Raw genomic sequence first — 18,397 nt, forward strand, 5'->3', positions numbered from 1 at the left:
TAATTGGTTTACCCACCGTTTGCTATTTTTCTCGAGAGAAGCCACTAGTGAAACCTATGGCCCCCGGGTCTCTTTCTCATATTATTTGCCTTTGTGATCTATTTTCCTTTGCTTTTATTTTCAGATATATTAAATCAAAATTACAAAAATATCTTGCTGCAATTTATTCTTATTTATTTTATTTGACGTTCGATCTATCAATCTACTACAATTTATTCATGTATGTTTGCCAATTTTTGGCGTCGTTACCCGAAAGGGATTGATAACCCCTTAATACGTCGGGTTGCAAGTATTTGTTATTTGTGTGTAGGTGCCGTTTACGTGTTGTTTCTTGGTTCTCCTACTGGTTCGATAACCTTGGTTTCATCACTGAGGGAAATACCTACCGTCGATGTGCTGCATCATCCCTTCCTCTTTGGGGAAATACCGATGTAGCTTCAAGCCGCTATTAACCTCCTTTCTTAGGGACACAATAAACATGACTTACCCATCTATTATTAGCTATAGGATAGATTATACCTGCTTTCAGAAGTTTTAATATTTCCGTTCTTACCACTTCCTTCATCTTCGGATTTAACCGACGTTGGTGATCAACAACGGGTTTGGCATCAGGTTCCATATTAATCTTGTGCTGACAACTAATGCCCTTTAAATCATCAAGAGTATATCCAATAGCATCTCGATGCTTCCTTAGAACTTTCAATAATCTTTCTTCTTCATGTTCTGAAAGGTTAGCACTAATAATAATAGGATATATATTCTTCTTATCAAGATAAGCATATTTCAAAGTATTCGGCAATTGTTTTAATTCAAACACAGGATCACCTTTAGGTGGAGGAGGACCTCCTAGAGTTTTAATAGGAAAATTGTGTTTAAGCAGAGGACGTTGTTCAAAGAAAATCTTATATATTTCGTTTCTTTCATGCATATGTAAATCATTTTCATGGTCTAGCATATATTGTTCTAGAGGATCAGTAGGAGGCACAACAAAAGAAGCAAGACCAATTATTTCATCCTTACTAGACAATTCTTTTTCATGAAGCTTTCCACTAAACTTGAAAAAAATAAACTCATGAGACTCATCACCAAAGCTAACATCGACCATTTGTTTCTCACAATCTATTTTAGCATTAACGGTGTTCAAGACAGGTCTACCAAAGATAATGGGACAAAAATTATCTTGTGGGGAACCAAGAACAAGAAAATCAGTAGGGTATTTTATTTTCTCACACAAGACTTCAACATCTCTAACAATCCCAAGTGGTGTGATGGTGTCTCTATTAGCAAGTTTAATAGTGGCATCTATTTCTTCTACTTCACTAGGTGGGGACAACCCACCTGGACGCGCCGGGGGGGGGGGGGGGGAAGCACACCCTGGTGGGTTGTGCCCACCCAGGTGACCCCCTCCGGTGGTTCTTGGCTCCAGAAATTCTCATTTATTGTATGAAAAATCCTCGTAAAGTTTTGTTCCATTCCGAGAACTTTTATTTCTGCACAAAAACAACACGACGGTAGTTCTCCTGAAAGCAGCGTCAGTCCGGATTACGTTCATTCAAATCATGCAAATTAGAGTCCAAAACAATAGGAAAAGTGTTAGGAAAAGTAGATATGTCGGAGACATGTCAGCTCTCGTGAAGGAGGTCTCAAAACTGAGCAGAGTCTATTTCATGTTTGTAGACCTAAAATTCTCCGTATGCTCTCGAATTTGGCGTTCGGTCCATTTGGCCCGCTGGCCGCTTGGATTCACAAAAATTTGCTACCCCTTTCTCCCCACGCGGGAGAATATCTGGTGCATATGTGCTTGTGGTGCGACTGATGCACCGAACACACGTTGCACATTTAAAATGTTAAAAAAAATTGGGAAAAAAGTTTAGCACATTCACACAACTTCAATGTAGGTTGTCACAAAATTTTAGATCAAAGTTCAAAATGTAGCTCAAAAAATGAAAATGACAAATTCAACAGTGAATGGTACATAACATAAGTTGGGCTTTTAGATTTGGCCCACTATCATGCTGATGTCAAATTTGTTCATTTTTGTATCTCACAAAACATTTTAAATTTTGATACATTATATTGTGTCAATGTGCTAGATTTTTTTCAGATTTTTTAAAATATTTCTATCGCACCCAGTGCACCAATAGCACTACAAATGCGGGTCCCCTCCCCACTCTTTATCGAGACCTCCTGCTCGACACCCACGTGCGGCAAATTGTCAACCCTCCGCTAAAGGCAGGAGCGAACGGGCTGGCCCATTTGGAGGTAACGAGCTCCAGCCGCATAGAAAAATTGCCAAAAAGTAATGCACGAGCAGAGCGCGAACTCACGAGCTCCCTCTCGTGAAAGACTATTACTAATCACTCGTCCTAATGATTTCTAGTGATAGATTTACGGCGTGACTTTTTAAGTATCATACTTCTTTGAAAAATTTCAAAAACACACATTGAACAATTTTTAGTATACATTGAACATTTTCTTAAAATCCGGTGAACATTTTAAATAATGCATAATGAATATTTTATTATTATACGATGGACATTTTTGGAAAAATATGAATATATGCGTTGAACAATTTTTTTAACAGGCATTGAACATTTTGTAATATAAGTTGAACAATTTTTGAATATACATTAAGAATTTGTGTAATATACACTTAACAAATTTCAAAAACACAGTGATTATATGTTCATTGAACAATTTCTAATATATGATGAACATTTTTGTAATGCATGATGAACTTTTGTAAAAAAGCCGTGAACATTTCCTTAATGTACGATGAACATTTTTTGTACCACGCGATGAACTTTGTATATATAAAAAATAAAATGGAAAAAATAAAAATAAAAAGGAGAAGAAAAGAAATAGAAACTGGAACAGAAAAAAAAAGAAAAGAAAAGAAACAGAAAAGAGAAGAAAACAGCAAAGCAACAGCGAAATAACCATGCGCCGGCCCAAACGGCGAAGCCACGCCGTTTTCTGACGGACACGGCCCAAGCGTCTCGCCCGCTTTATATCACCTAACTAAGAAAAAAAACATCTCCCCTGTCTCGGCGCCTCTCTCTACGCCCGAACCCGCCGCCGCCGCGCCGCCCGACCCCCGCCACCTTCCCACGCCATAGCGCACCGGCCCTAACCCCCCTCGCTCTCTTCTCTGTATTCCCCGCCGCCGCCTTGCATTCTCCTCCCCTCACACGCCTCCGCGGCTAACCCTAGCCGCCCCGGGAGAGACAAAGAGCGCAAAAATCGGCGGCGGCGGCGGCGACGATGAGGATCGAGGAGGTACAGTCGACGTCGAAGAAGCAGCGCATCGCCACCCACACCCACATCAAGGGCCTCGGCCTCGACGTACATGCTTTTCCATCTCTCCTGCTTCTCCACCCCTCCTGCGGCCGGAGGTTTTCAGTTGTTACCCCGAATTTTCGTTTTCAGGACTTAGTTTGGTTCTCTTCGCAGGCCAATGGGACGGCGATAGGGATGTCGGCGGGATTCGTGGGGCAGGCGGAGGCGAGAGAGGCGTGTGGGCTGGTGGTCGACATGATCCGGCAGAAGAAGATGGCTGGACGGGCGCTGCTCCTTGCCGGCCCACCTGCCACCGGCAAGACCGCGCTCGCTCTTGGCATCTCCCAGGAGCTGGGCAGCAAGGTCAATTTATCATTTCCCTCACAAGTTGCTAGATACTTTTAGTGCTACTGTTACATGTTTTGCTGCAATGTACAACTTGTATTTGGGGGTGGCGTGGAATTGGACTAGATTTGGGCTTGTTGGTACAAATTTGGAGGCTAGGTTGTTACTGCTTTACTGGACAGTCCTTGATAACTTAGCCCCTTTTCAAAAAATGCCAGCTTACTGCTCATGAGCAGCATCTGTATGATGAACAGGCAGCTCTGCATTTGCATGGTCTCATCTAGTTCCAGTCAGACACCCAACCAATTTAACTCACTGTGAGCTCTGACCATTCGAGCATTCACACCTTTTATTTTGTTGTAGCTGGGATGTTGCTAGAGTGGTTGAATTCTATTTCATCTACTTAACTAAATTGGTGTTCTGTAGTACTATCATTTTAGCCAGTAATGTGTTACCATTTGACTTGGTCATTAAGAATTTGTTTTGAGTTCTATATTCTGCTTCTTGCTGGTCCAAAATATTTCAGTATGCTGCTCTGCCGACGAGAAGTGTGCTGTTCTTTAGAGCATACTTACACCAAGACTCTGGAGTAAATTTGGTGGATTACTAGCACTTGCTAGCAATTTATCAGGCTGTCTTGTTCATTGCATTCAATGTATATGAAATTTTGTTTGCAGTGAACTATATATTGCTTTACATTTGATGTCCTGCCTCTACTTCTATTTTGGAAGAAGCTTCAGTCTTCTCTTCCTATTCTGCAATGCAGGTCCCTTTCTGTCCTATGGTAGGATCAGAAGTGTACTCTTCAGAGGTCAAGAAAACTGAGGTGCTGATGGAAAATTTCCGTAGAGCTATAGGCTTGCGTATAAAGGAAAACAAAGAAGTCTATGAAGGAGAGGTAGGAGTGACCTATATGGTCCTTTTGAAATTTGAAAAAGATTTTGTTCTTGAATTAGTGTTTTACTTGATACTAACACTTCCTTTGTCATCATTTTCTAATAGAACTAATATTCTAGTGTTTGTGGCTATATTATTTTGCTTGCCTTTTAGGTTACGGAGCTTTCCCCAGAAGCTTCTGAGAGTTCAACTGGTGGATATGGAAAAAACATTAGCCATGTAATAATTGGCCTGAAGACTGTAAAAGGGACTAAACAACTAAAGTTAGATCCTACAATTTATGATGCTTTAATCAAGGAAAAGGTTACTGTCTGCTCCCAACCCTCCCTTGCTCTCTGCCTCTGTTGCTAGACTGTTTGGTTGCATTTGTATTCTCACTTTAAATAACAGTTGGTGGATAGTGTATCTTATGTGTTCAGAATATTGTCTTTATGCAATATTTAACCCGTGCAACCTTATGGCAAGTGTGGAAACTCACACATAGGATCATATTTCTCTTGTTCATTGTTAGATGTTCTGTTGTGGCATAACAAAACATCGTGATACTTACTTAAAATTGAGATATGATGCATTATATTTTACTTTCGTTGCTCACTTGCTTTGCCTCTCCTACTTGTATTCTGCATGAAGCTGCTTAACATTTCATCATTTGTATACGGGATGCAGGTGGCAGTGGGTGATGTTATATACATCGAAGCTAACAGCGGTGCAGTGAAAAGAGTTGGCAGATGTGATGCTTTTGCTACAGAATACGATCTTGAAGCAGAGGAGTATGTGCCAATTCCCAAAGGGGAAGTCCACAAGAAAAAAGAAATAGTGCAGGTACAAATTTGACGATAGTTCAGCCTTATAAATCTTTGTGTGTACACTTGTTCAGCCAATTCTGCATTGTACCGTCCATAAAACAACATTTTGGTAATTGAATCAGAGATAATATAGTATGCAATTGCAGCATATTTATATCTAATCTAAAGGATCAAAGCTGGACGCATGATACATTTGTTAAGATGAAGCTTATTATTATACTTTTGTGTTGCTCAAGCATGCTTAAATATGTGGTTTTCCTTCCAGGTAGTTGTAAGTTGCTTGCTCCTGCTAAATTCCAGAAGATAGGAATGGAGAATATATAACCTAATGATTAAGATTGCATCAAATACTCGGTCCACATTATCAATTGTGCCTTCCTGGATAAGATACATAAAGTTCACAAGCTAATAAGATTGCGCCAAATTTTTGATCATCTGCTCAAACCCAGTTAACTATTATCTTATTGAGTTGACCAATTAAGTAGGAGTCGTTGTTCTTGTTCCTGTCTAAAGAAAGTTAGAATCATTCTTACATACCTACATCCGACAAATGACAATTAAGTTGAGTGTGGTTTGTTCTCTCTTCTCTGTCGGTGGGTGATAATCTTTTCTGATAGCATAGAGTGAAAATTCCTATTTGTGTTGTAACATAGAAGCATATTCTTCATGTTTTCAAGTTCAGTGTAAATCAACTGAAAGAAGTAAATTATATGCTTTCATCTGCATAGGACGTTACACTGCATGACCTTGACGCCGCAAATGCCCAGCCACAAGGAGGCCAAGATATTTTGTCCCTTATGGGCCAGATGATGAAGCCACGGAAGACTGAAATCACTGAGAAGCTACGCCAAGAGATCAATAAGGTTTAAAAATTCTCATTATGCAACATCTTTTTTTAATTTGGATCAAATTTTGATAGACCTATGGGAATGGGTGCCTTTTCTTTTGTATGGTCATAGGTGGTTAACAGATATATTGACGAAGGTATTGCAGAGCTTGTACCTGGTGTTCTGTTCATTGATGAGGTATTATATTACTGTCTCATGATTGAAAATCTATTTATCTTCATAGGCTTGTTTTGGATTTCCTAAAATATGAATGAGCTTGGACTTGTTTATTTCCAACTTCTCCTATTGCCAAATAAATAAGTGTCCATCCTGTGGACAGCATTGTTCTCGTAAACTAATTGGCTTTATGCTACTAAATGGTAGTCCCTCCGTCCCAAAATAAGTGTCGCTGATTTAGTACAAAGTTGATGGAGGGAGTAGAATTATGCCTTACAGTGGTATGATTTCATTAATGACTATAACTTTATCTGTAGGTTCACATGCTGGACATTGAGTGCTTCTCTTATCTTAATCGTGCTCTCGAGAGCTCATTATCGCCAATTGTAATACTCGCTACGAACAGGGGAATATGTACTGTGAGGTAAGAAATTTGATTTACCTGTTGTGAACTGCTCCATGCTGAACTGCAATACCGGATTCCCCGGCAGCGCCTTGCAATTATGCTCACTTTAGGCGCTTAGGCGTCAGGGCAGTGGGTGCTCGCCTTACCGCCTTAAAAACATTGCTTTTATGTACTATTTTCCCCTTATACATCTTATTATTTTACTCTTATTTATTCAGGGGAACTGACATGACAAGTCCACATGGTATCCCAGTCGACCTTCTAGATAGGTTGGTTATCGTACGGACACAGATATATGGCCCTATCGAGATGATCCAGGTTCCTATTTCATGTCTTATTATGTGTTTTAACTTTCCTATGTAGAAATGCATTTGATGTTTGTTTATTGTGCGTTGCAGATATTAGCAATTAGAGCACAAGTGGAGGAGATTGAAATTGATGAGGACAGTCTTGCATTTCTAGGAGAGGTTGGGCAGCAGACATCTTTGAGGTATGGTTCTTGTTGTTTCAGGTTATGCCCACACATTTGCGTCCCATGCCAAGATTAGGAATGTGAAATTAAATAAAATTTAGCTGGAGTGTGTGTTGAAAGGATTTTCTTGAGCCTTTAAAGTTAGGACAGTTTCCACCCTGTCTTTTGGCTGTCATCCCACTTTTAGCGTTCTGCTATATGAATTTTAACATGCCTATATGTCTAGTGTACGCATTACTATCACAGGGTTTGTCATCACTAGGCCAGTTTATTGTTGGTAGTAATGGTTGTAATAGATCTTGATTCTCTTTGCAGACATGCTATTCAGCTGATGTCACCTGCTAGTGTAGTTGCCAAGGCTAATGGGAGAGAGAAGATCTGCAAGGTATGTGTTGAATTTCAGTAACACATCATCTTCCTAGCCGGGTCTCAATCACTTGTATCCTGAACTCATGATCCTCTATTAGGCTGATCTCGAAGAAGTCTGTGGTCTGTATTTGGACGCAAAGTCCTCTGCTCGTTTGCTTCAGGACCAGCAAGGAAGCTACATCACCTAAACTACTCCTGCACAAGAATTCCCAGCCGCCGGCTCAGGTGATTGGACTGTCTTCCCCTAGCACGACTTGGTAAGCAGGCGCATCGACTCGAGAACACAGTTGGGGCATTGTTTTCTTAGCAGCTGCACTCTGGACTGGACTTCCATTGGTTCCAGTAGGACAAATCGGTTCTGGTCTATGGCTTCTCGCATTTCTGTTTGCTGATTAGATCATGTAGGAATTATCGTGTACCTTCGTTGCCCATGCTAATTGATGGCTAGATCCCGTTTTCCCCCCTTGACTAACAGTCACCTCAGAAGTATCAGGTCGTGGTTCCTTCGTTGGAGAACTGGAATTTCTTAGATTATGTTTCGTGGTAAGGTCGACCCAACTTGTCGAATTGCACGTTGCCATGCTCACTTGAGCTTGATAACTTATTTGGGTTATGCTCTAAGTTTGTCGTGTGTAACTTAGAACTTGTCGCTCACTCGCCTCGCGCAACTGCGGCGTTGGACCGATTCAGGTAACGGCCCAATCCACATCACCAAGAAAAAGGCTTCATCCATCGTTTGGCAACTAGAGAGCGAGAACAAACGTGGGTGCTGGGTGGTCCTGTGCTAAGCATTTCAGTGAACTTCTCCATCACTAGGGAGTGAAGCTTATCCCTGTCGCTCACAGTTTTGCTGCTCGCCCGGCCGGACCCGGAATATGCCCGTTCCGTTGGTAAAGGAAATTCCAATGTGCGCTACCAGATGCCTACATGGAGACCACTGGGTTAAAGCTCCAACACGGAGCTAAATATGTTTCTAGACTCCTAGTAGCTGCCGAGTGCCGACCACATTCTGTTCTGTTGTTATTCCACGCTGCACGGAGGGAGCGACGACGATCCTGATCCATGCAGGGTGCTGCCTTACATGGAGCCACGCAAGCGACAGAACCGCTCTCCAACAGTCCAACTTGGCATCCATTATCGCTTTCTTGCTCCCGCTCCTTAACCACAGAGCCGGACGATCCTATCCGCCTACGGGGATCTACAGCGAATAACGGCGCTCGCCCGGTTCCTGTCCACAAAATAAAATTGCACCCAGTGTTAATCCAACTCAGACGCATGACATGGTTCCCGTCTGCTGTCACGAGGAGCTGATCCGTCAGGCCAGGACGCCAAAGAAAACATGTGCCGGGAAAGCGAGATGGGTCGAAATCACCGGGGATCGACCCCTCGACAGCCAAAACAACAAGTTGAAACCATCGCCAATCCGCACGCACGATTTCAGGGAGTGCGATGCATGGCGGGCAGCAAAAGTGCGCGGGAAGAAGAATCGGCCTTTCCCCTTCACTAGCGCGCCTTTGGCCGAGGGCGATGCGGAGAATCCTTCGTGCTGTCCATTTCACATGCTGGCTAGTGGAGGGAGGAACCGTTTGCTTTTCTCGTTTAGACTACTAGTAGTAGGCTAGTAGCCAGCAAAGAAGCTGGATGATGCGGGGTGTTTTTTTGGTTGGCCGGTATGTATGTTTTTCCGGTGCCTAATGTGAGCCGTGCAAGTGCAACGTGAGGAGCCTCCATAGTTTTATTTATGTCGTGGACAAAAGACCAAAGCGAATGAAATAGGAAAAGATGAAGGGGGAGAATGTTTTCTTCGTCAGGTCGAGATAAGATCGCATCTCCAGCCGGGAATTAGCTGTAGGAGCCGACGGGAGTGCCGAACATCGCCATGGAAAGGCATTGACGACATCGGTAGAATTTGCTGCCGATTCTTCTTTTGGTAAAGAAACATAACCGCAAAGCAGACGATCGCGTACGTACATGCGTGTTTTTTGTCTTTTTGAACATTTTGACAAGTCTATTTCCCTTTCTAGATTGTTATATACTATTCAGCTGGCAAAGCAAAGGTGACGCTATGCAACTTCCGAACGGAGCACTATATTGTAGTATTCGTATAGGCAGGCACCTACCTGAAATGCGTAAATAAAACATTGTGAAAACACTCATATTGATTTCCGGAATATAGTTTTTTTCTTGGAATAGTAAGGTGCAGGCAGCATACTAATGGCAAAGCTAAAGCGAACTTTGGCAAGGCGAGAGAAAAGTATTGGGTTCTTCTTTTCCACGTCGTGATGCACCACGATTATTATTGCGTTAATTTTCCGTGTAAACAATCTCGAGCTCTTGTCGCTGCTAGGCTACATGGTGCCCTCGCCTTTCCCCTCGCTGCATTATTCATATCATATGTTGCCGCATAACCAATGGGAGCGAGAACTTTGAAATTCTCTACTTACTTCATTAGCTAGTCTAACACTACTTTACAATCACGAGTAGGTCAACATCATCACTCTAATCAAGCCGGGCCAGTTCGTTGCTTGTTCTCTTTCCATTAGGATAATCGTCTCCCTAAGCGAGCAGATAAGAGCAGGCGAGTACCTTAATTCCTACGCGATTGCGTCCATTCGCCACGCGTCTCTTTCGCACTCACTTTGTTTATGCAGTTGACTTCCACAAGAGCTTTTTTACATGCATGGCATAAATATCTGTCTCATAGAGTCATAGTGTACACTTTTTATCACACATTGTAGTAGAGTATTAGTAGTACTAGTAGACAAACTAATATGCATGCATGCATCTGCCTATCTGAGACCATAGGTGAAGAACACTCTCCACTCAACTCCTCATACTGCTATACAGTATACATGGAGAATAAACTTTGACCTCGTGATCATGAGTGGCATGCACTTTCGGGCAAAAAACATATTTAAGCACTAATTAAGCCGACGAATATGGTCAGCCATGCATGCCTATGGACCATCAGCTAGCTTAGCTAGGTTGGTGTGGGTCTTGAGTAATCATACTGGGCGGCAATTAACTAGTCCCTAACCTATGACATCAGATAACTTAATTCGATCGTCCACAATAGATTCTGTCTCTGTGCATGCATTGATAACGTCCATACATTCCTGGGCTTCACTTCAGTTCCAACTCAACCGTCTAATATATGGATAATATATACGCCATGCAGTAGAACAGCACCCTATTCTGTAGCCTCACGAGAACTTTCTTATACTCCTATACTAAAATAGAGAAAGGAATACCCTAGCTGCATGCCTTCATAGACCATCAACCTACATGCACGTACAAATTCGTAGAGGGCGCCGGCCATGTCGAACCTAACTAAAGATGCCATGTAGAAGAGTCAGAGGAGCCGTTCTAATTCGCCTCGTTTCACATAAATGGAAAAGATACGTGGAGTTGGCGAAGAAGGACATGGAAAAGGAGGCACCGTCCGTCCGTTTGTGTATTTTTAATCACCTGGAACACCAAAAGGCTCGCACGGCCCAATAGGAACTGCACACGTTGGCATTGCCATGTTATTTTTTTCCCGAGCGAAAGAGAGGCCACCATTGACATTGGCACATGCATGCATAACCAACCCACTTCCATTCCATTCCATTCCATACCATGTGCTCCAGCAAAAGCTACTCCATTCCACATGCATTAACCGCTGCATGCAGCACGAACCGGCCGGCCGGGCAAAGCTAGAAAAGCGCGGCCGAACATTGCAGCAACGGGAAAGGGCGAGGCATCGCCGGCGGCGTGGAGCAGCGGCATTGCGACAACTCACGCCCGTGGCGGTACAGGGCGGCGCCACCACTAGCTGTATTCGCATCTGTGGAGCAGGGCCGACGTCGTTTCGGGCGGACGCGCATCGGTTCCCGCCACGCCCCATGCAGATCTTCCGCGTACGATCTCTGATCTGCCATGTACGACTGTACGCGCTCCTCCGTCCATCTTTTCCGCTCGTCTTTCCCTTTACATCTTTGATTGGGCCTCCGGGAGGGAGAGGGTGTGATCTTCCGGAATGATTTGGTTCGTGGGCGGTGCGCTGCGTTTCTCGCCTTTGGTCAGGTCGAAAGCTTCTTGTAATCTTGTCCATGGAGACAGAAAATGTGATGTGAAGGCAGAGGAGCATAGTCCGTATACGTGCGTCCAGTACGGGCCGTCCGCTCGGTGTCAAAGGAACAACATTCCTAGCTAGACCGGTGAAGCTCACAGGTTGGTATCACGTCAAAATTGAAAGAAAGGTAAAGTTCACAGGTGGTGCACGGACCCATGAAATCAGGTGGAACAACTTTGGTACAATGAATGAATATCTCTCATAAGAAAAAGAAGAAAAAACATTACAGCGAATAAGGTGCGGGCATATTTTAAAAATTAACTTTGATCACCAACTTAATCAACCAAATGTGAGTTATGCACGTGCGACCAAAGTTATACCACTGAATTTATATTCGGGAAATTTTTTCAGTGATATAATTTTGAAGTCACATAAATTATGGGAAATTTTTTCAGTGATATAATTTTGAAGTCACATAAATTATGGGAAATTTTTTCAGTGATATAATTTTGAAGTCACATAATTTTAGGCATACTAGGTCAAACGTGCAAGGTACATGTTTCAGTCGGTCGAGTCAGTCGGTCGAGGGCACCGACGGACCGACCAAATGATTGGATCTTTGTATGTTCAATGAACATATAGCAGTACCTCCGTAGAGACATGCGTGCACGTTCCGTGCAATTTGTTCATTGGATATGGTGCTACGGTGCAGGGCTTGGAGCCCCCATGCTCCGCCTGGTTGGCCCTTTGATTGGTTCAGCTTCATATCCCCTGAAACAGCCGGCGGCCGTCACAGCCTGGTTGCAGAACTGGCGCCGCAAATTGCCTACAAAACAGCTGACGGAAATTCACAAACATATCATGTGAAGACGACGACCTCAGTCATCTATGTAGTACAAGTTGGACATTTGGTAATTGGTACCTTGTCCACTCGAATAATTCAGTACGTATTATGAGGTCCATTCCACGTCTTTTCGTCGAGAAAGATGCCTATTTCTCCATCATTGCATTCTCTCGCCAGCGGCGGCCAAATTTAGCGTTTTGACACTTTTGCGGAAGTTAAACTAGATCTAACCTGGGTTTAAAAAAATTCGAGATCAGACTCTTTTTCTACTGCCAGGGTCGATGGCGATAGCGTATAACTGTCTACCGCCAAGGCCCCTAGCAGTAGAGTGACGGCAGAGATGAACAGTCGTAGGTCGTTGTTGACATGGATGAAGAGCCTACCTGGCGGTAGTGTATAACAGCCTACCGCCGGGAGCCTCGGCGGTAGGGTCGACGGCAGAGGCGGCAAGCGTTTAGCTGCGCTAACGTGGATAAGTTTCCTACCACGCGCCAAGGCCCCGTCGGTAGGAAAAAGGGTTAGATCCCAAAATTTAATCAGACTAGAGTCAGATCTGGTTCAACTTTCTCAAAAGGGCCAAAACACTAAATTTGCTCGTCAATGGCGGACCTAGGAACTAAATACTAGGGGTGGCAAACATCAACACATCGGTAAATTCTTTGAAAAGATTACATTAAAGTATTATAATTTCGTTTAAAACATCATTGTAATTCCAAAAAAAAGACTAAAATAGCATTAAGTTATTACAAAATTAATGTTAAGTATACCACATGCACTACTTTTCATTTTTGTGGGGGTGTCATGGCACCCATGGTATCCCCACTAGATCCGTGATGTCTCTCCCCATGAAATTTCAACATCAAAAAATAAATACATAAGGAATTTTCACTACTTCTGTTAGTTAGTACTAGATTTATTTCCCAAGGGTAAATTATAGTTGCATTCTTGATGGCATGAACATCGGCAGTCGGCAGCAACTAGACACTTGATCTAGGGCTGGACCAAAAGCTCGTAGCTCGCGAGCTTAATGAACGCTCGATAGTTCGGCTCGTTAAGCTCGTAGCTCGCTTCTTAATGAATAAAGCCAATCATTGATTTCAGCTCGTTAACGAGCTTAACGAGTGAGCTAACGAGTTTCACGAGTAGCTCGTTAAGCTCGTTAGTAACAACACAACACATATTTTTCATCTTACGTGACAAACTTTTTGTAGCATCTTAGCGCATCTATTCAATCTAATCGACATATAAGGCAACAAACTACTGTATTTTTTTTGCAGTCACCATGTTTCATCTTGAAAACCACACCTACACATTCATCATATATATCGTAACACATTATAATCTGTTAACGAGTGCTCGCGAGCGCTCACGAGCTTAACGAGCTTCAAACGAGCTGAGCCGAGCAAGGTTTTCTGCTCATTAATCTTAACGAGCTTAACGAGCCGAGCCTTAACGAGCACGAGCTTAACAAGCCGAGCTGCTCGTTAGTCCACCCCCAACTCGATCGGTGTAGTCTTTCCGACTTGTGCACAAGCTCGTTCTGACGGCGGTACCGGTTGTTCGGCGGACTAGAGACGAGACATTGATGTAAATTTTATTATGCTTACACTGTTTCGTACTTCCGATGAACCTTTATAATGATAGGTCTGAATTTTTTCGGGAAAATGGGCACGCGTCGAGGAATGCATGAGGTAGGCGGCAAAATCAGCGTCATCAGTGACGGTGCCAGGAATTCAATCATGTGTAGTCAGTTGAATCTTATGTAGTCAGGAGTATACATTTGTAGGATATTTTGCATGATGATTATTTGTTGCAGGATGTTTTTTGTAAAAAAGCTGTGTAGTCAATGGACTACACAGCTCATGTGTGGCTTCGCCACTGCGTCATGTGCATCTATCCGTTCTGCACGATCGTCGATCGATCGATCACTGTAGGGCTACCCGAAGTGGCAGACCAAACTATGCTAGTTCGCGCTCCCCTATGTCTCTCGCTTCGTCTCAAAGCACGTCGATTATTCGGCACGCACGCCGTCACGATCTTCTCATCACGGATAAAACGGAAACGGAAGCCGGCGGCACGACCCCATCATTGCACATGATGCGTATGCATGAAAATGGCACTGGAAATACATCCAACAATCTGTTATACAGCCAACAATCTGTTAATTCATTGAATAATTACTCAAATCACACTGGAAATACATCACGAGTGCAGTCAAGTACTGACGGTCACGCCGGCCGGAAGCAGAGCTAGCCGCTGCATGCACCGGGGCCAAACGGCGACCCGACCGATCGATCGATCAGGGAAAAAAGAGCGACATGTGTCACAAAAAAGCCCGGCATGCATGCAGCAGGCAGCCACTGTGGCCACGGATTAAGGTTGTTATTATCCCACTGGCTAACTATCTGGGATCTGGGACGGGAATTGTAGGCGTGCGTGCTCGATTAGTTTAAGGCAAATGCAAATGCAACCGAAGTATCGCATTAGCAGCAGTGCAAATGCTGTGAGTGATTGTACATGTTTTGTCTCGTGCTTTGCTTCGGGTGAGCGCACGTGCGTGCGATTAGGAGGTGGCAATGCAGTACTGCTCCAGGATGAAGAGCGGCTTCTGCCGCAGCTGCCGGCACCGCCGCACGCTCTGCAGCAGGTCGTGCTTGTCGCCCCGCCGCGACGTGAACAGCAGGAGCTGCTGCTTCGTGTCCGCGGCGGCCAGGGCCGACGCGCGGTGGTGCCGTCCGCCGCACTCGTCGTCCTCGTCCTCCTCGTCACTGTCGTCGCCGTCGACGGGAGCGTGCGGCGCGCCCGTCTCGGTCGACGCCACCGCGACCGCGGCCGCGAGCGTCGTCGTGGACGAGGGCACCCGGCGCAGCAGCGTTGGGGTTTCCTCGCGGGCGGACGGCTCGGGGTGCCGCGCGTCGGCGGCGTGGCACCGCGCTTGCTCCAAGGTGAAGGGCGTGCTCCCGACGAACTTGTTGATCACGAGCGTCGACCGGTGCACCTTGGCGGCCGCGGGCGCCTGCGGCTGCGAGCTGACCTTCACCTCCACCATGGTGCCTCTGTCCACCACCTCCACCTCCTCCTCGTCTTCCTCCTCCTCCACCTGCATGGCCACCTCCTGCTCTGGCTCGCACTTGCCCTCCACGACCGGGACGAAGTAGGACGCCTCGGCCGGGGCCGCGCTCTTGCTCGTACCGCTCTGCCCACGGGCAGAGCACTCGATGAAGGAGAGGCAGAGGCGGCCGCCCTGGCGGTTCGCCTGGAGGTACCCGCGCGGCCTCACCACCACCGCCTCGACGACGAGGCGGCCGTCCTGGCGGCGCGAGCACATCTTCAGGCACGGCCCGTCGCGGCTGGACATGGACGGCAGCGGCGGCGGGAACGAGCGGCGCGGCGACCGTCTCCCGGCCGAGGAGTGGTAGTTCACCGCCACGAGGTCGACCTCGCCCGGGTAGCAGCTTTCTTGTGCGGCACTGCTCTCCTCCCAGAAGGACTCCTCTGCCTCGCCGGGCACCGTCGGCAGCGGCGAGGCACCAAAGAGGCAGGCCATGTCGACGGCGTCGGTGAAGTCGCCGGAGCCGGTCTCGCAGCCGAGGCTCTCGGTGCAGACCTCGAGGCTCTTCTGGCTCATGGACCGGCGCACGCGCGGGCTGACGTACGGCTTCTTGGCGGCGGCCGCCTTGCTGTCGACCACGTCGGCCTGGATGGCATTCCATACGTCGACCTGCGCAGGCCGGTCGTCGGCCACCGCCGCCTCCGGCTTGTACAGCTCAGCCGGGCGCAGCCAGGCGGGGGTCTCGAACGCCGGCACGGCCGGGCCACGGCACACGGCCACCGACATCTTCGCCTTGCGTGGGAAGATGTGGAGTGGCGGCAGTAGCGAAAGGCTGCTCCCTGTGGAGAAGCAAGATCACAAGAGAGGTGAGCAAGAGATGAACGGCTCGCAGTGCATTTTCTCGACTTAAAAAACATGCAAGGGCCAGAAGAGCAGGCGTTGTGGCAGCTTTCTTCTTACCTCAAGGAACGTCGATAGACACCACGAGAAGGCCTGGAAAAACTTGGGTTTTTGAGAGTTGATTTGGGAGGCGATCACTGGCTGATCTTCTTGTTTTTGACACAGGAAAGAAGCTGCTCTGTTGCTGGCATGTATGATTTGGTTTGCTGAGCTCCGAGGGCTATTTGTAGGCGGGGGAAAGGAGAGGAGAATGGGTGCCATTGGCCGTCCAAGGCCAAAGGAAAGGGGCCCCATGCCCCCCCGCACTACTTGCCTCCGCCACCATAACTTGCGAAAAAGGCGAAGGAAAACAGAGCATTACACTTTGGCATTTTCTTTTGCTAAAATTCTGCTTGGCATTTCATATTGCAGTTTAGCTGCATGTTAGTCGCCTAAATTTGAAAGAGGATCAGTCCATTCTATGGGAAGGAAGCAACAGCCAAAGTCAAAAGCAGATGCCACCACACACTCCACACCCTTCTTTTTGGTAGAGATGTGTTTTGGTTTCAATGTGCTCTCAAAATACGACAAAGCAATAGGTGTTAGCTACTACCACCACCGAAAACCTAATTCGGTGCCCAGACTCATCTGCACCCGGTCAGGAAAAAATTAAAAAAAAATAAAAAAAATCATTTTATGCCTGAGGTTCGCTCCAAATTTCAACTTATTTGGACATTCGAGCAGCTCTCAGCAAAAAATAAATAAAAAATCAGGTCAGAACAGAGTGTGAACAGTAAACTTTTTTACAGACCTTGAATTTGTCTTTTTTGCTGAGAGTTGTTCAGATGTCCAAATGAGTTGAAACTTGAAGCGCACCTCACGCATAAACTTATCTACCACACAAAAAATTAGATTTTTTTTTAAAAATTAGTATTTGTTTTTGAATTTTTTTTCGTAAGGGCGGGTGCAGATGAGCTCGGGAGCAGAAACGCCGCACTACCACCACACCTTTTTCTATTCATATTCCCCTTTTTGAATACTGATGTAGTCATCTCAAAGTAAAAAATTACCAAGGTCTAGAAAAAAGACTACCTAGTCCGTCATCTAAAAATTCTGGCTACAAGAATGATGCATTAATAATACAATGATTTTCAAAATAAAAAGTTAGGAATGATATTTTGGAAACGCCGCTAGAATTCCCTTGGTTTATAAGTTTTTTTCTAAAAGAAGGGTAAACCCCGGCATATGCATCATTGTGATGCACGCAACTATAGTTTTTAGGCATTTGCATACTAGAATTCCATGTTGCTTTGCATGGTTTCAAACGGAAGTTTTTTTTTCATCAACTGCTTATTCGATCACCTGGTAGATGGTTAATTGGTTGGAAAGTACAACATGTAGCCTATAGGGGTAGAATATAAACTTCTCCATGATGAGAAAATGAACTGTTTAATATGTGCTCCTATGGAGTTGGAATATTCTCAATACCCCAATTGTGTTTTCTTTATCATCAAAATTTCTCTTGTTCTTACATAGTGCTTTGGGTAAATATGACATGGCGAGATTCCAATTTGTTTGCATCTCCATACAAGAAAGAATTTTCGTTCGTCATTGTCGGGGTTGAAATGACAATCACCCAAATTCGCTACAAGACCTTACTAGAGTGGAGAAAGCATGGATGAAACACAATTATATCTCCTTTTTGGTTCTTGTCACATGTGTCTTTCATCATCATGAATAATATTTATATTTTCGTAGACATCTTCTGTTATGTCACCCTTCTTGCTCACCAAGTGGAATGGAGATGCCATTCCTAGGCTCACAGATTTGTCGGATAGTGCATGTGTAGGCATGTCTTCTCAATGTTTTGTTGCTGAATTTATTAATAATTCTTATTTGAAATGTGCCAAAAAAAACTTAGCGGAAAAACATGTATAGAACTCAAAGTTTTGTGCATGTAATACTCTTGTTTTTCAGTAGTCTCTATGAT

The 18,397-nt window shown here is 44.9% G+C and overlaps 2 protein-coding genes across 2 annotated transcripts; one reads left to right on the forward strand and one right to left on the reverse strand.

The window, feature by feature from the left end:
• Positions 1-3,035: 3,035 nt before the first annotated feature.
• On the forward strand, positions 3,036-8,037 carry LOC125550366 (ruvB-like protein 1). The gene is made up of 12 exons (XM_048713348.1): positions 3,036-3,345; positions 3,454-3,642; positions 4,391-4,522; positions 4,675-4,824; positions 5,188-5,343; positions 6,056-6,190; positions 6,287-6,352; positions 6,649-6,755; positions 6,956-7,055; positions 7,136-7,227; positions 7,525-7,594; positions 7,677-8,037. The coding sequence occupies exons 1-12, from the start codon at positions 3,265-3,267 to the stop codon at positions 7,764-7,766; spliced, it is 1,368 nt and encodes a 455-aa protein (XP_048569305.1). The 5' UTR covers positions 3,036-3,264; the 3' UTR covers positions 7,767-8,037.
• A 6,584-nt stretch (positions 8,038-14,621) lies between these two features.
• On the reverse strand, positions 14,622-16,645 carry LOC125553437 (protein FAF-like, chloroplastic). Its single transcript, XM_048717221.1, has 2 exons — positions 16,489-16,645; positions 14,622-16,367 (listed from the first exon to the last, which is right to left on the reverse strand). Exon 2 carries the CDS (start codon positions 16,312-16,314, stop codon positions 15,040-15,042), a length of 1,275 nt encoding a protein of 424 aa, XP_048573178.1. The 5' UTR covers positions 16,315-16,367; positions 16,489-16,645; the 3' UTR covers positions 14,622-15,039.
• Positions 16,646-18,397: the final 1,752 nt, after the last annotated feature.

Source organism: Triticum urartu, chromosome 4, assembly GCF_003073215.2.
Source record: "Triticum urartu cultivar G1812 chromosome 4, Tu2.1, whole genome shotgun sequence".
NCBI classification, from domain to species: Eukaryota; Viridiplantae; Streptophyta; class Magnoliopsida; order Poales; family Poaceae; genus Triticum; species Triticum urartu.